General features: G+C 34.5%; 1 protein-coding gene across 1 annotated transcript in view; it reads left to right on the top strand.

Moving 5' to 3' along the window:
* Positions 1-25,243, top strand: part of LOC138324176 (ribosome biogenesis protein BMS1 homolog) — a 74,670-nt gene that overhangs the window by 40,864 nt on the left and 8,563 nt on the right. Inside the window, 5 exon segments of the mRNA XM_069269256.1 lie at positions 5,346-5,515; positions 6,534-6,722; positions 7,265-7,445; positions 10,255-10,320; positions 10,700-10,716. Coding sequence (XP_069125357.1) covers positions 5,346-5,515; positions 6,534-6,722; positions 7,265-7,445; positions 10,255-10,320; positions 10,700-10,716 — 623 coding nt within the window.

The raw sequence follows: 25,243 nt of genomic DNA, 5'->3' as shown, positions 1-25,243 counted from the left end.
ATATGGTGATCATACTAATTGTGTTGTTTCTGTTTGTAGTGAATATGGTGATCATACTAATTGTATTGTTTCTGTTTGTAGTGAATATGGTGATCATGCTAATTGTCTTGTTTCTGTTTGTAGTGAATATGGTGATCATACTAATTGTCTTGTTTCTGTTTGTAGTGAATATGGTGATCATACTAATTGTGTTTCTGTTTGTTTTGTTTCTGTTTGTAGTGAATATGGTGATCATACTAATTGTGTTGTTTCTGTTTGTAGTGAATATGGTGATCATACTAATTGTGTTGTTTCTGTTTGTAGTGAATATGGTGATCATACTAATTGTGTTGTTTCTGTTTGTAGTGAATATGGTGATCATACTAATTGTGTTGTTTCTGTTTGTAGTGAATATGGTGATCATACTAATTGTGTTGTTTCTGTTTGTAGTGAATATGGTGATCATACTAATTGTCTTGTTTCTGTTTGTAGTAAATATGGTGATCATACTAATTGTGTTGTTTCTGTTTGTAGTGAATATGGTGATCATACTAATTGTGTTGTTTCTGTTTGTAGTGAATATGGTGATCATACTAATTGTCTTGTTTCTGTTTGTAGTGAATATGGTGATCATACTAATTGTGTTGTTTCTGTTTGTAGTGAATATGGTGATCATACTAATTGTGTTGTTTCTGTTTGTAGTGAATATGGTGATCATACTAATTGTCTTGTTTCTGTTTGTAGTGAATATGGTGATCATACTAATTGTGTTGTTTCTGTTTGTAGTGAATATGGTGATCATGCTAATTGTGTTGTTTCTGTTTGTAGTGAATATGGTGATCATGCTAATTGTGTTGTTTCTGTTTGTAGTGAATATGGTGATCATGCTAATTGTGTTGTTTCTGTTTGTAGTGAATATGGTGATCATACTAATTGTCTTGTTTCTGTTTGTAGTGAATATGGTGATCATACTAATTGTGATTGTTTCTGTTTGTAGTGAATATGGTGATCATGCTAATTGTGTTGTTTCTGTTTGTAGTGAATATGGTGATCATACTAATTGTGTTGTTTCTGTTTGTTGTGAATATGGTGATCATACTAATTGTGTTTCTGTTTGTTTTGTTTCTGTTTGTAGTGAATATGGTGATCATACTAATTGTGTTGTTTCTGTTTGTAGTGAATATGGTGATCATACTAATTGTGTTGTTTCTGTTTGTAGTGAATATGGTGATCATACTAATTGTGTTGTTTCTGTTTGTAGTGAATATGGTGATCATACTAATTGTGTTGTTTCTGTTTGTAGTGAATATGGTGATCATACTAATTGTGTTGTTTCTGTTTGTAGTGAATATGGTGATCATACTAATTGTGTTGTTTCTGTTTGTTGTGAATATGGTGATCATACTAATTGTGTTGTTTCTGTTTGTAGTGAATATGGTGATCATACTAATTGTCTTGTTTCTGTTTGTAGTGAATATGGTGATCATACTAATTGTGTTGTTTCTGTTTGTAGTGAATATGGTGATCATACTAATTGTCTTGTTTCTGTTTGTAGTGAATATGGTGATCATACTAATTGTCTTGTTTCTGTTTGTAGTGAATATGGTGATCATACTAATTGTGTTGTTTCTGTTTGTAGTGAATATGGTGATCATACTAATTGTCTTGTTTCTGTTTGTTGTGAATATGGTGATCATACTAATTGTCTTGTTTCTGTTTGTAGTGAATATGGTGATCATACTAATTGTCTTGTTTCTGTTTGTAGTGAATATGGTGATCATACTAATTGTGTTGTTTCTGTTTGTAGTGAATATGGTGATCATACTAATTGTCTTGTTTCTGTTTGTAGTGAATATGGTGATCATACTAATTGTCTTGTTTCTGTTTGTAGTGAATATGGTGATCATACTAATTGTGTTGTTTCTGTTTGTAGTGAATATGGTGATCATACTAATTGTGTTGTTTCTGTTTGTAGTGAATATGGTGATCATACTAATTGTGTTGTTTCTGTTTGTAGTGAATATGGTGATCATACTAATTGTGTTGTTTCTGTTTGTAGTGAATATGGTGATCATACTAATTGTGTTGTTTCTGTTTGTAGTGAATATGGTGATCATACTAATTGTGTTGTTTCTGTTTGTAGTGAATATGGTGATCATACTAATTGTGTTGTTTCTGTTTGTAGTGAATATGGTGATCATACTAATTGTGTTGTTTCTGTTTGTTGTGAATATGGTGATCATACTAATTGTGTTGTTTCTGTTTGTAGTGAATATGGTGATCATACTAATTGTCTTGTTTCTGTTTGTAGTGAATATGGTGATCATACTAATTGTGTTGTTTCTGTTTGTAGTGAATATGGTGATCATACTAATTGTGTTGTTTCTGTTTGTAGTGAATATGGTGATCATACTAATTGTTTGTTTCTGTTTGTTGTGAATATGGTGATCATGCTAATTGTGTTGTTTCTGTTTGTAGTGAATATGGTGATCATACTAATTGTGTTGTTTCTGTTTGTAGTGAATATGGTGATCATACTAATTGTGTTGTTTCTGTTTGTAGTGAATATGGTGATCACATACTAATTGTCTTGTTTCTGTTTGTAGTGAATATGGTGATCATACTAATTGTCTTGTTTCTGTTTGTTGTGAATATGGTGATCATACTAATTGTCTTGTTTCTGTTTGTAGTGAATATGGTGATCATACTAATTGTCTTGTTTCTGTTTGTAGTGAATATGGTGATCATACTAATTGTCTTGTTTCTGTTTGTGTGAATATGGTGATCATCTAATTGTGTTGTTTTGTTTGTAGTGAATATGGTGATCATACTAATTGTGTTGTTTCTGTTTGTAGTGAATATGGTGATCATACTAATTGTGTTGTTTCTGTTTGTAGTGAATATGGTGATCATACTAATTGTCTTTGTTTCTGTTTGTAGTGAATATGGTGATCATACTAATTGTCTTTGTTTCTGTTTGTTGTGAATATGGTGATCATACTAATTGTCTTGTTTCTGTTTGTAGTGAATATGGTGATCATACTAATTGTGTTGTTTCTGTTTGTGTTATGTGATTATATGAATATGGTGATCATACTAATTGTCTTGTTTCTGTTTGTAGTGAATATGGTGATCATACTAATTGTCTTGTTTCTGTTTGTTGTGAATATGGTGATCATACTAATTGTGTTGTTTCTGTTTGTTGTGAATATGGTGATCATACTAATTGTCTTGTTTCTGTTTGTAGTGAATATGGTGATCATACTAATTGTGTTGTTTCTGTTTGTTGTGAATATGGTGATCATACTAATTGTGTTGTTTCTGTTTGTAGTGAATATGGTGATCATACTAATTGTGTTGTTTCTGTTTGTAGTGAATATGGTGATCATACTAATTGTATTGTTTCTGTTTTGTAGTGAATATGGTGATCATACTAATTGTCTTGTTTCTGTTTGTAGTGAATATGGTGATCATACTAATTGTGTTGTTTCTGTTTGTTGTGAATATGGTGATCATACTAATTGTCTTGTTTCTGTTTGTTGTGAATATGGTGATCATGCTAATTGTGTTGTTTCTGTTTGTAGTGAATATGGTGATCATGCTAATTGTGTGTTGTTTTGTTCATTGTTTTTTCTGTTTGTAGTGAATATGGTGATCATACTAATTGTCTGTTTCTGTTTGTTGTGAATATGGTGATCATACTAATTGTGTTGTTTCTGTTTGTAGTGAATATGGTGATCATACTAATTGTGTTGTTTCTGTTTGTAGTGAATATGGTGATCATGCTAATTGTCTTGTTTCTGTTTGTAGTGAATATGGTGATCATACTAATTGTTTGTTTCTGTTTGTAGTGAATATGGTGATGTTATCATACTAATAATTGTGTTGTTTTTCTGTTTGTAGTGAATATGGTGATCATCTAATTGTGTTGTTTCTGTTTGTAGTGAATATGGTGATCATGCTAATTGTGTTGTTTCTGTTTGTAGTGAATATGGTGATCATACTAATTGTGTTGTTTCTGTTTGTAGTGAATATGGTGATCATACTAATTGTGTTGTTTCTGTTTGTAGTGAATATGGTGATCATACTAATTGTGTTGTTTCTGTTTGTAGTGTAATATGGTGATCATACTAATTGTGTTGTTTCTGTTTGTAGTGAATATGGTGATCATACTAATTGTGTTGTTTCTGTTTGTAGTGAATATGGTGATCATACTAATTGTGTTGTTTCTGTTTGTAGTGAATATGGTGATCATACTAATTGTGTTGTTTCTGTTTGTAGTGAATATGGTGATCATACTAATTGTGTTGTTTCTGTTTGTTGTGAATATGGTGATCATACTAATTGTGTTGTTTCTGTTTGTAGTGAATATGGTGATCATACTAATTGTGTTGTTTCTGTTTGTAGTGAATATGGTGATCATACTAATTGTATTGTTTATTGTTTGTTTGTAGTGAATATGGTGATCATACTAATTGTGTTGTTTCTGTTTGTAGTGAATATGGTGATCATACTAATTGTATTGTTTCTGTTTGTAGTGAATATGGTGATCGTACTTATTGTCTTGTTTCTGTTTGTTGTGAATATGGTGATCATGCTAATTGTCTTGTTTCTGTTTATATCATTATATCAAGAAATTGAATCATTAAAGGGACACTTCAATGAGGCTAATTCTGTAACATATTTACGAAGCAAAATATGATATTAATGTATGGTTCTACATTCCTTGTGAAACTTATAACAAAAAATATTGACAAATTCTATGACATTGTTAAGTATTTTAATTGATACCGTTGAAATTCCAAATGGTTGATCAATACGATTAAGCAGGTATAACACGTATGCTGTACTGATACCCGAGCCAAAGTCACTTAAGTTAAATAAATGCAATGCATAACCACTGAGGAGTTGGTGAATTTATATTTAGACAAGAACATGCACCTAATAACATAAACACACTACTGTAAGAGCGATTTGAGTAATTCTAGACAAAATCTTCTTTACTACACTGGCAAGGGCCAGGGTTCGGCATACAAGACGTCCGACCACAATGTGTAATGGCAGACGGCAAGCGAGTTTGAACATTTCACAAACATTTCACTACAGTGAGCTTTTCTGGCATATCACAGTAAAACCAACTTATCTAATTTCCATTAGAACTGGTTTGTTTCCGATATATATACAAATTTTAATGTATTCTATAGACTAAATTTTGTCCCTTTAAACGATTCAACTAAATGACTGCCCAATATTGTAGAGATATTGATAGTGGATACATATTGAGTGCTACCCCAGGCATTAAACTTGTTAACCAATAAATTTTTCAACTTATGATGAAATGTATTCTTACTTTTCAATTTATACAGAAAATGAAGGTGATGAAGAGAGGAAAAAAACTAAAGCAGAGATGTCAGCTCATGAGAAGCGGATAGCTAAAAAGAAAAAACTGAAGGAAGTGTTTGACAAGCAGTACGACATGAAAGATGACTCTGAGTTCTACGATTCCTGGAAACAGGAGAATGAGTTACAGGCTCAGGTATGGAGATCTCGGGTGGGGAAGTTAGATCTCAGACATGAAAATTAGGTCTTGAGTATGGAAGTTTGATCTCGGATATGGAAGTTTGATCTTGGGTATGGAAGTTAGATCTCGAGTATGGAAGTTAGATCTCGGCACCTAAGTCACCATCTTGAAAACATATTGAAATCTTTTCCAATTCAAATTATGCCAAGGTTGTCAGATGACCATTCAGGGCCTTAGGCCTCTTATCTAATTTGTTTTGTATTACTGTGTATTACTGTGTACTCCCTTAGGCCTCTTATCTAATTTGTTTTGTATTACTGTGTATTACTGTGTACTCCCTTAGGCCTCTTATCTAATTTGTTTTGTATTACTGTGTATTACTGTGTACTCCCTTAGGCCTCTTATCTAATTTGTTTTGTATTACTGTGTATTACTGTGTACTCCCTTAGGCCTCTTATCTAATTTGTTTTGTATTACTGTGTATTACTGTGTACTCCCTTAGGCCTCTTATCTAATTTGTTTTGTATTACTGTGTATTACTGTGTACTCCCTTAGGCCTCTTATCTAATTTGTTTTGTATTACTGTGTATTACTGTGTACTCCCTTAGGCCTCTTATCTAATTTGTTTTGTATTACTGTGTATTACTGTGTACTCCCTTAGGCCTCTTATCTAATTTGTTTTGTATTACTGTGTATTACTGTGTACTCCCTTAGGCCTCTTATCTAATTTGTTTTGTATTACTGTGTATTACTGTGTACTCCCTTAGGCCTCTTATCTAATTTGTTTTGTATTACTGTGTATTACTGTGTACTCCCTTAGGCCTCTTATCTAATTTGTTTTGTATTACTGTGTATTACTGTGTACTCCCTTAGGCCTCTTATCTAATTTGTTTTGTATTACTGTGTATTACTGTGTACAACTGTTTGTTGTATTGATATTCAGATAAGTGTTGAGGTCCTTTGGGCCTTTTATATTTTAACACACATTTTTAGGTCACCTGAGACAAAGAAAATGTTCCTTTTTTCTTTACAGCTGAATCGGGCTGAGTTTGAAAATATGGATGACGATGTACGTGTGGGATACGAGGGGTTCCGACCAGGGATGTATGTTCGTGTTGAAGTGAACAACATGCCTTGTGAATTTGTCACAAACTTTGATGCCAGTTACCCTGTTATTTTAGGTGGACTTCTCAATGTTGAGAGTAATGTTGGCTATCTCCAGGTAAGAAGTTATGTCTTTTAAGTATTAATACTTAATGTTTTGTAAGTTTTCATATATGTAGCTCTGTAATGTGTATAGTCTAGTTGTCTGTCAAATTTTCTCTTAAAATAACTTCTTGTCAAAAGCCAAGAAGCCTAGAGACATGATATTGAGCCTACAGCATGCTGAGATGAAGGGCTACCATGTTTGTTCAATAAGTTACTTTGACCTTCATTGAAGGTCTTCAGGGTCATATAGTCTACAATCTTAAAATGACTTTTTGTAAATAATTAGGCCCAGAGACCTGATATTAGGTGTATGAGATGTTGAAATGAAGGGCTGCCAACCTTAATCAAATCTCAACTTTACTATCATGGACCTATACCATGCATCATTGCAGGATCAACAGGTAGCAGGGGAGCGATTCGGGTCCATTTTACCTAAAGATACAGACGTTTTATTTTCCAATTTAGACTCTTAGGATTCTACAACATTTTATTGGCGATTTTATTTTTCATTTCCAATATAAGTTAACCTACGTTATATCTGGTTTATGTATACAGACTCGTGTGAAGAAACACAGGTGGCATAAAAAGATACTGAAGACAAAGAACCCACTGATTGTCTCCCTTGGATGGCGTAGATTCCAGACATTACCCTTGTATGCCATACAGGACCACAACTACAGGAACCGCCTGTTGAAATACACACCAGAACATCTGCACTGTCACTCTGTGTTCTGGGGTGGGTACTTATATGTATGGTATTCTGGGGTGGGTACTTATATGTATGGTATTCTGGGGTGGGTACTTATATGTATGGTATTCTGGGGTGGGTACTTATATGTATGGTATTCTGGGGTGGGTACTTATATGTATGGTATTCTGGGGTGGGTACTTATGTGTATGGTATTCTGGGGTGGTTACCTATGTGTATGGTATTCTGGGGTGGTTACCTATGTGTATGGTATTCTGGGGATGTATACTTATAGGGATTGGATTTCGTTTTTATGTTAACCATGCTTGTATGGAGCAATTCCTCTAAGAATATATTCTATGGGGCGCGTTAGCGCCCCATATTGAATATATTCTTAGAGGAATTGCTCCATACAAGCATGGTTAACATAAAAACGAAATCCAATCCCTATATTTACACTCACACGACTTTTTATTTATATTTTATGCAATAAAATCGTCATTTGAAAGTGACGTAATTATTCAATAAAAGTCGGTCAAAAGTGGGAGGAGCTTACTCAATTGAACAGCGAATGATGACGCTTCACGTAAGGTAGAATTATTCATCCGCGACGACAAAAAAGTTCAATATTTTAGTGTAAAATAAACATGACAAACAAAGTAAATTTCAGAGATAATTTTATTTAATCAGATCAGAACTTTAAATATATATTCAATTTTGCTGAAAGTTAATATATAGCGTAATAACATAAAGAATTTGTACACAGACACATGTGTGAACTCGGTGACCGTTATTGTGCAGCGAGGCGAAGCTGACGCACGCTTACACATTTTAGTTTGCCCAAGTTGTCAAAACACCGATTTTCAAGTAGCTCAATGTGTTTGAGATGTCGTCTGATTTGACGATATTACATCCTTGGGAGCCATGTGATTATATAATCTACGCTTAGATCCATATCGCCATCGATAGATGAAACAAATTCACTTGTGTTCGATGGATACAATGTATTTGTGATGACGCGGAACTGTCAACACGTGGATTATTAGCGGTGCATGTTTCATAATACACATGATTAAATACTCAAAGAACAAAGACAAGAGGATATGTTTATAACTGACCTCTATCAGAGGGTCTCACACCCGTCCACCCCAAAGGCTCGATCGTAGGACGAACATAGGCACAGAGGTATTGTTTACATTTGACACCCATCATTTTTAACAAAAATGAAAGCACGTCGCCCCGGTCGGGATATTTTTCCGTTTCTTTATACAATTGTTAATTTAAAAATTGTTTGAATCATATATAAATATAAAACATGTATATATTGTTTACATTTTTCCAAAATTCTATGAAAAACAACAATATACACGTAATGTTGCGTCAAAATGTAAACAAAGCCATGTGTTTCTTTTTTAAAAAAAGTAGTCCTTTTACGTTGCACAGAACATTTCCTTACGCAAGTTCAAAGTTCAATGTTACCATGCAGTTATGGTAAACAAAATCGGCTAGTATTAGCGTATAGTGACCAAGCCTAGCAAGTGTAAATATATGTGTATGGTATTCTGGGGTGGTTACCTATGTGTATGGTATTCTGGGGTGGTTACCTATGTGTATGGTATTTTGGGGTGGTTACCTATGTGTATGGTATTTTGGGGTGGTTACCTATGTGTATGGTATTTTGGGGTGGTTACCTATGTGTATGGTATTTTGGGGTGGTTACCTATATGTATGGTATTTTGGGTTGGTAACTTATTTGTATGGTATTCTGGGGATGTATACTTAAGTGTATGGTATTATGGGGTGGTTACCTATGTGTATGGTATTTTGGGGTGATCTTATTATGGTATGGTGTTACTGTGTATGGTATTTTGGGGTGGTTACCTATGTGTATGGTATTTTGGGGTGGTTACCTATGTGTATGGTATTTTGGGGTGGTTACCTATGTGTATGGTATTTTGGGGTGGTTACCTATGTGTATGGTATTTTGGGGTGGTTACCTATGTGTATGGTATTTTGGGGTGGGTACTTGGTATGTGTATGGTATTCTGGGGTGGTTACCTATGTGTATGGTATTTTGGGTGGTTACCTATGTGTATGTATGGTTATACCTAGGTATGGTCTGGGGTAATTACCTATGTGTATGGTATTCGGGGTAATTACCTATGGGTATGGTATTTGGGTGGTTACCTATGTTATGGTTTTGGGTGGTTACCTATGTGTATGGTATTCTGGGGTGGTTACCTATGTGTATGGTATTCTGGGGTGGTTACCTATGTGTATGGTATTTTGGGGTGGTTACCTATGTGTATGGTATTTTGGGGTGGTTACCTATGTGTATGGTATTCTGGGGTGGTTACCTATGTGTATGGTATTTTGGGGTGGTTACCTATGTGTATGGTATTTTGGGGTGGTTACCTATGTGTATGGTATTCTGGGGTGGTTACCTATGTGTATGGTATTTTGGGGTGGTTACCTATGTGTATGGTATTCTGGGGTGGTTACCTATGTGTATGGTATTTTGGGGTGGTTACCTATGTGTATGGTATTTTGGGGTATGTGTATGGTATTCTGGGGTGGTTACCTATGTGTATGGTATTTTGGGGTGGTTACCTATGTGTATGGTATTCTGGGGTGGTTACCTATGTGTATGTTATTTTGGGGTGGTTACCTATGTGTATGGTATTTTGGGGTGGTTACCTATGTGTATGGTATTTTGGGGTGGGTATTTGGTATGTGTATGGTATTCTGGGTTGGGTATTTGATGGGTAATTGTGTGTATTGCATTCTATGGGGATTCACTGGTGACCAACCAAACCCATACAAGATACATTTCAATAAAGTATTTCTTTTTGTATAGGTCCGTTGACCCCACAAGGAACAGGTTTTCTGGCTGTGGAAAGTGTGTCGGACATATCGGTAAGTGGTACACTGTGAAATGATCTCGTATCGTGAAAGGTATAAGGATGATTCAAGAACCTATACTGTGTTAAAATGGCTTTTATTAGGTCACCTGAGACAAAGATGGCCATGGAATCCTATTAACACATTTTCCATGACTGACCCCAGGGGCCTTAGGGGCGGGGCCAAAAGGGGTCAAATAGGCTAAAACTTCAAAAATCTTCTTCTGAAATTTTGGAACTGGTAGAATCAAATACTCTTCATATATATAAAGGTCTTAAGGTCGTTTACAAAAATTGTGAATTATATGACCCTGGGGTTTCATTTTTCTCCCAGGGGAGGAGGTCAAGTTTACTATAGTTTATATAGGAAAAACACATTTATGAACGTTTTTTGCTTATTAGGTCATCTGACCCAAAGGGTCAGGATGACCTATAGTCGTCATGTTTCGTCCGTAGTCGTGCGCCATGCACCGTGCGTTAACTTTTCACATTTTGAACTTCTTCTCAAGTTCTACCAGTGCGATTTAGCTGAAACTTACACGAAATGATCCTGACATGGTCCTGACAAAGTGTTGTTATTTTTCGGGTCGATCCGAAATCCAAGATGGCCGCCACAGCCGCCATCTTGAAAACACATTTTGAACTTCTTCTCAAGTTCTACCGGTGCGATTTGGCTGAAACTTGCATGAAATAATCCTGACATGGTCCCGACAAAGTGTTGTTATTTTTCGAGTCGATCAGAAATCCAAGATGGCCACCACAGCCGCCATCTTGAAAACACATTTTGAACTTCTTCTCAAGTTCTACCAATGCGATTTGGCAGATTCTTGCACGAAATGATCCTGACATGGTCCCGACAAAGTGTTGTTATTTTGCGGGTCGATCCGAAATCCAAGATGGCCGCCACAGCCGCCATCTTGAAAACACATTTTGAGCTTCTTCTCAAGTTCTACCGGTGCGATTTGGCTGAAACTTGCATGAAATGATCCTGACATGGTCCCTACGAAATATTGTTACATCTTTGGTTGATCCCAAATCGAAGATGGCTACCATGACACTATATCTAATTAATTTCCTATATGTTAAGGCCCTTGGGCCTCTTGTTTGAAATAAAATTTGTTGATAGAAATTGAAAATGATCCTGACATGGTCCTGACAAAGTGACACCATATATAATTAATTTTACTATTGCCAAGGTAGTCAGATGACCGTTAAGGCCCTTTGGGCCTCTTGTTTTTCATAGGAAATTAGTCAAACTGGGTTAGAATTTTAAGCCTGAGATAGCATTTTATCGTCATATCCATATTGGTCCTGACGGACCCCAGGGGTCTTAGGGGTGGGGCCAAAAAGTGTCAAATATAAGCTAAAACTTCAAAAATCTTCTTCTGAATTCACAGATTTGATGGGACCAGATACTCTTTATAGATTGGAAGGTATTATGGCCCTTTACAAAAATTGTTAACTTTATGGCCCTGGGATATCAGATTTTCTCCTGGGGAGGGGGTCAAATTTACTATAGTTTATTTAGGAAATACCAATTTATGAACATTATTTGCTTTGTTTTCATAGGAAATTAGTCAAACTGGGTTAGAATCATTAGCCTAAAGTAGCATTTTAACACCATATCCATATTGGTCCTGGCTGACCCCCAGGGACCAGAGGGGCGGGGCCAAAATGGATCAAAATGGCTAGAATTTCAAAAATCTTCTTCTGAATTCACAGGTTTGATGGAACTAAATAATCTTCATAGATTAAAAAGTGAAGTTTATAAAATCACTGACACTGACTGACTTCTAGTTTGGTTTTGTTATTTAACGTTGGCAAAGCAAATTGGAATTTTAAGCATAAGGTTTGGTAACATAATTCGCTAACTATCAAAATGAAAAACAAAAAATAAAAATTCTTATACGAAGGTTCAACTTTAAAGTTTATTCTAATTCGTAAATACTTTTTAGCCCACCATCATCAGATGGTGGGCTATTCAAACATTTCTTGTTACCGCTATTTCTCAGAAAGTACTGAAGGGATCTTTCTCAAATTTCATATGTAGGTTCCCCTAGCGCCCTAGTTGTGCATATTGCATTTTGGGACAGATCGGTCAACAAGATGGCTGCCAGGCAGCCGTCTTGGATTTTGATAGTTAAAGTTTGTTACCCCTAGTTCTAAGAAAGTACTGAAGGGATCTTCTCAAATTTCACATGTAGGTTCCCCTAGGGCCCTTTGTATCATTGTAAATGTATGGTGATGTGTGTTTTGTTATTAGGATATGTATCATTGTAAATGTATGGTGGTGTGTGTTTTGTAACTAGAGTATATATCATTGTAAATGTATGGTGGTGTGTGTTTTGTTATTAGGATATGTATCATTGTAAATGTATGGTGGTGTGTGTTTTGTTTAAATGTATGGTGGTGTGTGTTTTGTTATTAGGATATGTATCATTGTAAATGTATGGTGGTGTGTGTTTTGTTATTAGGATATGTATCATTGTAAATGTATGGTGGTGTTATGTTTTTTGTTATTAGGATATATATCATTGTAAATGTATGGTGGTGTGTGTTTTGTTATTAGGATATATATCATTGTAAATGTATGGTGGTGTGTGTTTTGTTATTAGGATATATATCATTGTAAATGTATGGTGGTGTGTGTTTTGTTATTAGGATATATATCATTGTAAATGTATGGTGGTGTGTGTTTTGTTATTAGGATATATATCATTGTAAATGTATGGTGGTGTGTGTTTTGTTATTAGGATATATATCATTGTAAATGTATGGTGGTGTGTGTTTTTGTTATTAGGATATATATCATTGTAAATGTATGGTGGTGTGTGTTTTGTTATTAGGATATGTATCATTGTAAATGTATGGTGGTGTGTGTTTTGTTATTAGGATATATATCATTGTAAATGTATGGTGGTGTGTGTTTTGTTATTAGGATATATTGATAATATCATTGTAAATGTATGGTGGTGTGTGTTTTGTTATTAGGATATATATCATTGTAAATGTATGGTGGTGTGTGTTTTGTTATTAGGATATGTATCATTGTAAATGTATGGTGGTGTGTGTTTTGTTATTAGGATATATATCATTGTAAATGTATGGTGGTGTGTGTTTTGTTATTAGGATATATATCATTGTAAATGTATGGTGGTGTGTGTTTTGTTATTAGGATATATATCATTGTAAATGTATGGTGGTGTGTGTTTTGTTATTAGGATATATATCATTGTAAATGTATGGTGGTGTGTGTTTTGTTATTAGGATATATATCATTGTAAATGTATGGTGGTGTGTGTGTTTTGTTATTAGGATATATATCATTGTAAATGTATGGTGGTGTGTGTTTTTGTTATTAGGATATATATCATTGTAAATGTATGGTGGTGTGTGTTTTGTTATTAGGATATATATCATTGTAAATGTATGGTGGTGGTGTGTGTTTTGTTATTAGGATATATATCATTGTAAATGTATGGTGGTGTGTGTTTTGTTATTAGGATATATATCATTGTAAATGTATGGTGGTGTGTTGTGTTTATGTTGTTTTTGTATTAGGATATATATCATTGTAAATGTATGGTGGTGTGTGTGTTTTGTTATTAGGATATATATCATTGTAAATGTATGGTGGTGTGTGTTTTGTTATTAGGATATATATCATTGTAAATGTATGGTGGTGTGTGTTTTGTTATTAGGATATATATCATTGTAAATGTATGGTGGTGTGTGTTTTGTTATTAGGATATATATATCATTGTAAATGTATGGTGGTGTGTGTTTTTGTTATTAGGATATATATCATTGTAAATGTATGGTGGTGTGTGTTTTTGTTATTAGGATATATATCACTGTAAATGTATGGTGGTGTGTGTTTTGTTTATTAGGTATATATCATTGTAAATGTATGGTGGTGTGTGTTTTGTTATTAGGATATATATCATTGTAAATGTATGGTAAATGTATGGTGATGTGTGTTTTGTTATTAGGATATATATCATTGTAAATGTATGGTGGTGTGTGTTTTGTTATTAGGATATATATCATTGTAAATGTATGGTGGTGTGTGTTTTGTTATTAGGATATATATCATTGTAAATGTATGGTGATGTGTGTTTTGTTATTAGGATATATATCATTGTAAATGTATGGTGGTGTGTGTTTTGTAACTAGAGTATATATCATTGTAAATGTATGGTGGTGTGTGTTTTGTTATTAGGATATATATCATTGTAAATGTATGGTGGTGTGTGTTTTGTTATTAGGATATATATATCATTGTAAATGTATGGTGGTGTGTGTTTTGTTATTAGGATATATATCATTGTAAATGTATGGTGGTGTGTGTTTTGTTATTAGGATATATATCATTGTAAATGTATGGTGGTGTGTGTTTTGTTATTAGGATATATATCATTGTAAATGTATGGTGATGTGTGTTTTGTTATTAGGATATATATCATTGTAAATGTATGGTGGTGTGTGTTTTGTTATTAGGATATATATCATTGTAAATGTATGGTGGTGTGTGTTTTGTTATTAGGATATATATCATTGTAAATGTATGGTGGTGTGTGTTTTGTTATTAGGATATATATCATTGTAAATGTATGGTGGTGTGTGTTTTGTTATTAGGATATATATCATTGTAAATGTATGGTGGTGTGTGTTTTGTTATTAGGATATATATCATTGTAAATGTATGGTGGTGTGTGTTTTGTTATTAGGATATATATCATTGTAAATGTATGGTGGTGTGTGTTTTGTTATTAGGATATATATCATTGTAAATGTATGGTGGTGTGTGTTTTGTAACTAGAGTATATATCATTGTAAATGTATGGTGGTGTGTGTTTTGTTATTAGGATATATATCATTGTAAATGTATGGTGGTGTGTGTTTTGTTATTAGGATATATATCACTGTAAATGTATGGTGGTGTGTGTTTTTGTAACTAGAGTATATATCATGTAAATGTATGGTGGTGTGTGTGTTTTGTTATTAGGATATATATCATTGTAAATGTATGGTGGTGTGTGTTTTGTTATTAGGATATATATCACTGTAAATGTATGGTGGTGTGTGTTTTGTTATTAGGTATATATCACTGTAAATGTATGGTGGTGTGTGTTTTGTTATTAGGATATATATCATTGTAAATGTATGGTGGTGTGTGTTTTGTTATTAGGATATATATCATTGTAAATGTATGGTGGTGTGTGTTTTTGTTATTAGGTATATATATCATGTAAATGTATGGTGGTGTGTGTTTTGTTATTAGGATATATATCATTGTAAATGTATGGTGGTGTGTGTGTTTTGTTATTAGGATATATATCATTGTAAATGTATGGTGGTGTGTGTTTTGTTATTAGGATATATATCATTGTAAATGTATGGTGGTGTGTGTTTTGTTATTAGGATATATATCACTGTAAATGTATGGTGGTGTGTGTTTTGTAACTAGAGTATATATCATTGTAAATGTATGGTGGTGTGTGTTTTGTTATTAGGATATATATCATTGTAAATGTATGGTGGTGTGTGTTTTGTTATTAGGATATATATCATTGTAAATGTATGGTGGTGTGTGTTTTGTTATTAGGATATATATCATTGTAAATGTATGGTGGTGTGTGTTTTGTTATTAGGATATATATCATTGTAAATGTATGGTGGTGTGTGTTTTGTTATTAGGATATATATCATTGTAAATGTATGGTGGTGTGTGTTTTGTTATTAGGATATATATCATTGTAAATGTGTGGTGTTTGTATGGTGGTGTGTGTGTGTGTTTTGTTATTAGGATATATATCATTGTAAATGTATGGTGGTGTGTGTTTTGTTATTAGGATATATATCATTGTAAATGTATGGTGGTGTGTGTTTTGTTATTAGGATATATATCATTGTAAATGTATGGTGGTGTGTGTTTTGTTATTAGGATATATATCATTGTAAATGTATGGTGGTGTGTGTTTTGTTATTAGGATATATATCATTGTAAATGTATGGTGGTGTGTGTTTTGTAACTAGAGTATATATCATTGTAAATGTATGGTGGTGTGTGTTTTGTTATTAGGATATATATCATTGTAAATGTATGGTGGTGTGTGTTTTGTTATTAGGATATATATCATTGTAAATGTATGGTGGTGTGTGTTTTGTTATTAGGATATATATCATTGTAAATGTATGGTGGTGTGTGTTTTGTTATTAGGATATATATCATTGTAAATGTATGGTGGTGTGTGTTTTGTTATTAGGATATATTATCATGTAAATGTATGGTGTAGTGTGTGTGTTTTGTAACTAGAGAATATATCATTGTAAATGTATGGTGGTGTGTGTTTTGTTATTAGGATATATATCATTGTAAATGTATGGTGGTGTGTGTTTTGTTATTAGGATATATATATCATTGTAAATGTATGGTGGTGTGTGTTTTGTTATTAGGATATATATCATTGTAAATGTATGGTGGTGTGTGTTTTGTTATTAGGATATATATCATTGTAAATGTATGGTGGTGTGTGTTTTGTTATTAGGATATATATCATTGTAAATGTATGTGGTGTGTGTTTTTTTATTAGGATATATATCATTGTAAATGTATGGTGGTGTGTGTTTTGTTATTAGGATATATATCATTGTAAATGTATGGTGGTGTGTGTTTTGTAACTAGAGTATATATCATTGTAAATGTATGGTGATGTGTGTTTTGTTATTAGGATATATATCATTGTAAATGTATGGTGGTGTGTGTTTTGTAACTAGAGTATATATCATTGTAAATGTATGGTGGTGTGTGTTTTGTTATTAGGATATATATCATTGTAAATGTATGGTGGTGTGTGTTTTGTTATTAGGATATATATCATTGTAAATGTATGGTGGTGTGTGTTTTGTTATTAGGATATATATCATCATTGTAAATGTATGGTGGTGTGTGTTTTGTTATTAGGATATATATCATTGTAAATGTATGGTGGTGTGTGTTTTGTTATTAGGATATATATCATTGTAAATGTATGGTGGTGTGTGTTTTGTTATTAGGATATATATCATTGTAAATGTATGGTGGTGTGTGTTTTGTTATTAGGATATATATCATTGTAAATGTATGGTGGTGTGTGTTTTGTTATTAGGATATATATCATTGTAAATGTATGGTGGTGTGTGTTTTGTTATTAGGATATATATCATTGTAAATGTATGGTGGTGTGTGTTTTGTTATTAGGATATATATCATTGTAAATGTATGGTGGTGTGTGTTTTGTTATTAGGATATATATCATTGTAAATGTATGGTGGTGTGTGTTTTGTTATTAGGATATATATCATTGTAAATGTATGGTGGTGTGTGTTTTGTTATTAGAGTATATATCATTGTAAATGTATGGTGGTGTGTGTTTTGTTATTAGGATATATATCATTGTAAATGTATGGTGGTGTGTGTTTTGTTATTAGGATATATATCATTGTAAATGTATGGTGGTGTGTGTTTTGTTATTAGGATATATATCATTGTAAATGTATGGTGGTGTGTGTTTTGTTATTAGGATATATATCATTGTAAATGTATGGTGGTGTGTGTTTTGTTATTAGGATATATATCATTGTAAATGTATGGTGGTGTGTGTTTTGTAACTAGAGTATATATCATTGTAAATGTATGGTGATGTGTGTTTTGTTATTAGGATATATATCATTGTAAATGTATGGTGGTGTGTGTTTTGTTATTAGGATATGTATCATTGTAAATGTATGGTGGTGTGTGTTTTGTAACTAGAGTATATATCATTGTAAATGTATGGTGATGTGTGTTTTGTTATTAGGATATATATCATTGTAAATGTATGGTGATGTGTGTTTTGTTATTAGGATATGTATCATTGTAAATGTATGGTGGTGTGTGTTTTGTAACTAGAGATATATATCATTGTAAATGTATGGTGGTGTGTGTTTTGTTATTAGGATATATATCATTGTAAATGTATGGTGGTGTGTGTTTTGTTATTAGGATATATATCATTGTAAATGTATGGTGGTGTGTGTTAAATTTATGGTGGTGTGTGTTTTGTTATTAGGATATATATCATTGTAAATGTATGGTGGTGTGTGTGTTTTGTTATTAGGATATATATCATTGTAAATGTATGGTGGTGTGTGTTTTTGTTATTAGGATATATATCATTGTAAATGTATGGTGGTGTGTGTTTTGTTATTAGGATATATATCATTGTAAATGTATGGTGGTGTGTGTGTTTTGTTATTAGGATATATATCATTGTAAATGTATGGTGGTGTGTGTGTTTTGTTATTAGGATATATATCATTGTAAATGTATGGTGGTGTGTGTTTTGTTATTAGAGATATATATCACTGTAAATGTATGGTGGTGTGTGTTTTGTTATTAGAGATATATCATTGTAAATGTATGGTGGTGTGTGTTTTGTTATTAGGATATATATCATTGTAAATGTATGGTGGTGTGTGTTTTGTTACTAGGATATATATCATTGTAAATGTATGGTGGTGTGTGTTTTGTTATTAGGATATATATCATTGTAAATGTATGGTGGTGTGTGTTTTGTTATTAGAGAGTAGCTATATCATTGTAAATGTATGGTGGGTGATGTGTGTTTTGTTATTAGGATATATATCATTGTAAATGTATGGTGGATGTGTGTTTTGTTTAGTTTTGTTTAGGATATATATCATTGTAAATGTATGGTGGTGTGTGTTTTGTTATTAGGATATATATCATTGTAAATGTATGGGTTTGGTGTGTGTTTTGTTATTAGAGATGTATATCATTGTAATATGTATGGTGGTGTGTGTTTTGTTAGTACAGAGACATAACTATGTATATCACAGACACATCTACTAGATACCATGTCCTCAGGAACACTATGTCTACAGAGACATTAACTATGTATATCACAGACACATCTACCAGATACCACATCCTCAGGAACACTATGTCTACAGAGACATTAACTATGTATATCACAGACACATCTACCAGATACCACGTCCTCAGGAACACTATGTCTACAGAGACATTAACTATGTATATCACAGACACATCTACCAGATACCACGTCCTCAGGAACACTATGTCTACAGAGACATTAACTATGTATATCACAGACACATCTACCAGATACCACGTCCTCAGGAACACTATGTCTACAGAGACATTAACTATGTATATCACAGACACATCTACCAGATACCACGTCCTCAGGAACACTATGTCTACAGAGACATTAACTATGTATATCACAGACACAATCTACCAGATACCACATCCTCAGGAACACTATGTCTACAGAGACATTAACTATGTATATCACAGACACATCTACCAGATACCACATCCTCAGGAACACTATGTCTACATGACATTAACTATGTATATCACAGACACATCTACCATAGATACCATGTCCTCAGGAACACTATGTCTACAGAGACATTAACTAAGTATATCACAGACACATCTACAGTACCACATCCTCAGGAACACATGTCTACAGAGACATTAACTATGTATATCACAGACACATCTACCAGATACCCATGTCCTCAGGAACACTATGTCTACAGAGACATTAACTATGTATATCACAGACACATCTACTAGATACCATGTCCTCAGGAACACTATGTCTACAAGAGACATTAACTATGTATATCACAGACACATCTACCAGATACCACATCCTCAGGAACACTATGTCTACAGAGACATTAACTATGTATATCACAGACACATCTACCAGATACCTCGTCCTCAGGAACACTATGTCTACAGAGACATTAACTATGTATATCACAGACACATCTACCAGATACCACGTCCTCAGGAACACTATGTCTACAGAGACATTAACTATGTATATCACAGACACATCTACCAGATACCATCGTCCTCAGGAACACTATGTCTACAGAGACATTAACTATGTATATCACAGACACATCTACCAGATACCACATCCTCAGGAACACTATGTCTACAGAGACATTAACTATGTATATCACAGACACATCTACCAGATACCACGTCCTCAGGAACACTATGTCTACAGAGACATTAACTATGTATATCACAGACACATCTACCAGATACCATGTCCTCAGGAACACTATGTCTACAGAGACATTAACTATGTATATCACAGACACATCTACCAGATACCACACCTCAGGAACACTATGTCTACAGAGACATTAACTATGTATATCACAGACACATCTACCAGATACCACACCTCAGGAACCCTCAGGAACACTATGTCTACAGAGACATTAACTATGTATATCACAGACACATCTACTAGATACCATGTCCTCAGAACACTATGTCTACAGAGACATTAACTATGTATATCACAGACACATCTACCAGATACCACATCCTCAGGAACACTATGTCTACAGAGACATTAACTATGTATATCACAGACACATCTACCAGATACCATGTCCTCAGGAACACAATGTCTACAGAGACATTAACTATGTATATCACAGACACATCTACCAGATACCATGTCCTCAGGAACACTATGTCTACAGAGACATTAACTATGTATATCACAGACACATCTACCAGATACCACGTCCTCAGGAACACTATGTCTACAGAGACATTAACTATGTATATCACAGACACATCTACCAGATACCTTGTCCTCAGGAACACTATGTCTACAGAGACATTAACTATGTATATCACAGACACATCTACCAGATACCACGTCCTCAGGAACACTATGTCTACAGAGACATTAACTATGTATATCACAGACACATCTACCAGATACCACGTCCTCAGGAACACTATGTCTACAGAGACATTAACTATGTATATCACAGACACATCTACCAGATACCTCGTCCTCAGGAACACTATGTCTACAGAGACATTAACTATGTATATCACAGACACACATCTACCAGATACCTTGTCCTCAGGAACACTATGTCTACAGAGACATTAACTATGTATATCACAGACACATCTACCAGATACCACGTCCTCAGGAACACTATGTCTACAGTGACATTAACTATGTATATCACAGACACATCTACCAGATACCACATCCTCAGGAACACTATGTCTACAGAGACATTAACTATGTATATCACAGACACATCTACCAGATACCATGTCCTCAGGAACACTATGTCTACAGAGACATTAACTATGTATATCACAGACACATCTACCAGATACCACGTCCTCAGGAACACTATGTCTACAGAGACATTAACTATGTATATCACAGACACATCTACCAGATACCATGTCCTCAGGAACACTATGTCTACAGAGACATTAACTATGTATATCACAGACACATCTACCAGATACCATGTCCTCAGGAACACTATGTCTACAGAGACATTAACTATGTATATCACAGACACATCTACCAGATACCACGTCCTCGGGAACACTATGTCTACAGAGACATTAACTATGTATATCACAGACACATCTACCAGATACCACGTCCTCAGGAACACTATGTCTACAGAGACATTAACTATGTATATCACAGACACATCTACCAGATACCATGTCCTCAGGAACACTATGTCTACAGAGACATTAACTATGTATATCACAGACACATCTACCAGATACCACGTCCTCAGGAACACAATGTCTACAGAGACATTAACTATGTATATCACAGACACATCTACCAGATACCTCAGTCCTCAGGAACACTATGTCTACAGAGACATTAACTATGTATATCACAGACACATCTACCAGATACCTCGTCCTCAGGAACACTATGTCTACAGAGACATTAACTATGTATATCACAGACACATCTACCAGATACCATGTCCTCAGGAACACTATGTCTACAGAGACATTAACTATGTATATCACAGACACATCTACCAGATACCATGTCCTCAGGAACACTATGTCTACGGAGACATTAACTATGTATATCACAGACACATCTACCAGATACCTCGTCCTCGGGAACACTATGTCTACAGAGACATTAACTATGTATATCACAGACACATCTACCAGATACCACGTGTCCTCAGGAACACTATGTCTACAGAGACATTAACTATGTATATCACAGACACATCTACCAGATACCATGTCCTCAGGAACACTATGTCTACAGAGACATTAACTATGTATATCACAGACACATCTACCAGATACCACGTCCTCAGGAACACTATGTCTACAGAGACATTAACTATGTATATCACAGACACATCTACCAGAACTATGTATATCACAGACACATCTACCAGATACCACGTCCTCAGGAACACTATGTCTACAGAGACATTAACTATGTATATCACAGACACATGTTCCAGAGAACACTATGTCTACAGGACATGTGTCTATAGTTAATGTCTCTGTAGACATAGTATTCCACAGACACATGTATCCAGATGTGTCTCTCGTGATATACATAGTTAATGTCTCTGTAGACATAGTGTTCCTGAGGACATGGTATCTGGTAGATGTGTCTGTGATATACATAGTTAATGTCTCTGTAGACATAGTGTTCCTGAGGATGTGGTATCTGGTAGATGTGTCTGTGATATACATAGTTAATGTCTCTGTAGACATAGTGTTCCTGAGGACATGGTATCTGGTAGATGTGTCTGTGATATACATAGTTAATGTCTCTGTAGACATAGTGTTCCTGAGGACGTGGTATCTGGTAGATGTGTCTGTGATATACATAGTTAATGTCACTGTAGACATAGTGTTCCTGAGGACATGGTATCTGGTAGATGTGTCTGTGATATACATAGTTAATGTCTCTGTAGACATAGTGTTCCTGAGGACATGGTATCTGGTAGATGTGTCTGTGATATACATAGTTAATGTCTCTGTAGACATAGTGTTCCTGAGGACATGGTATCTGGTAGATGTGTCTGTGATATACATAGTTAATGTCTCTGTAGACATAGTGTTCCTGAGGACAGGTATCTGGTAGATGTGTCTGTGATATACATAGTTAATGTCTCTGTAGACATAGTGTTCCTGAGGACATGGTATCTGGTAGATGTGTCTGTGATATACATAGTTAATGTCTCTGTAGACATAGTGTTCCTGAGGACATGGTATCTGGTAGATGTGTCTGTGATATACATAGTTAATGTCTCTGTAGACATAGTGTTCCTGAGGACATGGTATCTGGTAGATGTGTCTGTGATATACATAGTTAATGTCTCTGTAGACATAGTGTTCCTGAGGACATGGTATCTGGTAGATGTGTCTGTGATATACATAGTTAATGTCTCTGTAGACATAGTGTTCCTGAGGACGTGGTATCTGGTAGATGTGTCTGTGATATACATAGTTAATGTCTCTGTAGACATAGTGTGTTCCTGAGGACTGTGGTATCTGGTAGATGTGTCTGTGATATACATAGTTAATGTCTCTGTAGACATAGTGTTCCTGAGGACGTGGTATCTGGTAGATGTGTCTGTGATATACATAGTTAATGTCTCTGTAGACATAGTGTTCCTGAGGACATGGTATCTGGTAGATGTGTCTGTGATATACATAGTTAATGTCACTGTAGACATAGTGTTCCTGAGGACATGGTATCTGGTAGATGTGTCTGTGATATACATAGTTAATGTCACTGTAGACATAGTGTTCCTGAGGACGTGGTATCTGGTAGATGTGTCTGTGATATACATAGTTAATGTCTCTGTAGACATAGTGTTCCTGAGGACGAGGTATCTGGTAGATGTGTCTGTGATATACATAGTTAATGTCTCTGTAGACATAGTGTTCCTGAGGACATGGTATCTGGTAGATGTGTCTGTGATATACATAGTTAATGTCTCTGTAGACATAGTGTTCCTGAGGACATGGTATCTGGTAGATGTGTCTGTGATATACATAGTTAATGTCTCTGTAGACATTGTGTTCCTGAGGACATGGTATCTGGTAGATGTGTCTGTGATATACATAGTTAATGTCACTGTAGACATAGTGTTCCTGAGGACATGGTATCTGGTAGATGTGTCTGTGATATACATAGTTAATGTCTCTGTAGACATAGTGTTCCTGAGGACATGGTATCTGGTAGATGTGTCTGTGATATACATAGTTAATGTCTCTGTAGACATAGTGTTCCTGAGGACATGGTATCTGGTAGATGTGTCTGTGATATACATAGTTAATGTCTCTGTAGACATAGTGTTCCTGAGGACGTGGTATCTGGTAGATGTGTCTGTGATATACATAGTTAATGTCTCTGTAGACATAGTGTTCCTGAGGACATGGTATCTGGTAGATGTGTCTGTGATATACATAGTTAATGTCTCTGTAGACATAGTGTTCCTGAGGACATGGGTATCTGGTAGATGTGTGTCTGTGATATACATAGTTAATGTCTCTGTAGACATAGTGTTCCTGAGGATGATTAGATGTGTCTGTGATATACATAGTTAATGTCTTGTAGACATAGTGTTCCTGAGGACGTGGTATCTGGTAGATGTGTCTGTGATATACATAGTTAATGTCTCTGTAGACATAGTGTTCCTGAGGACATGGTATCTGGTAGATGTGTCTGTGATATACATAGTTAATGTCTCTGTAGACATAGTGTTCCTGAGGACATGGTATCTGGTAGATGTGTCTGTGATATACATAGTTAATGTCTCTGTAGACATAGTGTTCCTGAGGACTGGTATCTGGTAGATGTGTCTGTGATATACATAGTTAATGTCTCTGTAGACATAGTGTTCCTGAGGACATGGTATCTGGTAGATGTGTCTGTGATATACATAGTTAATGTCTCTGTAGACATAGTGTTCCTGAGGACATGGTATCTGGTAGATGTGTCTGTGATATACATAGTTAATGTCTCTGTAGACATAGTGTTCCTGAGGACATGGTATCTG

The sequence above is a fragment of the Argopecten irradians genome, chromosome 5 (genome assembly GCF_041381155.1).
Source record: "Argopecten irradians isolate NY chromosome 5, Ai_NY, whole genome shotgun sequence".
NCBI classification, from domain to species: domain Eukaryota; kingdom Metazoa; phylum Mollusca; class Bivalvia; order Pectinida; family Pectinidae; genus Argopecten; species Argopecten irradians.
The sequence above is the reverse complement of the archived record's forward strand: the minus strand, read 5'-3'. Positions and strand labels throughout refer to the sequence as shown.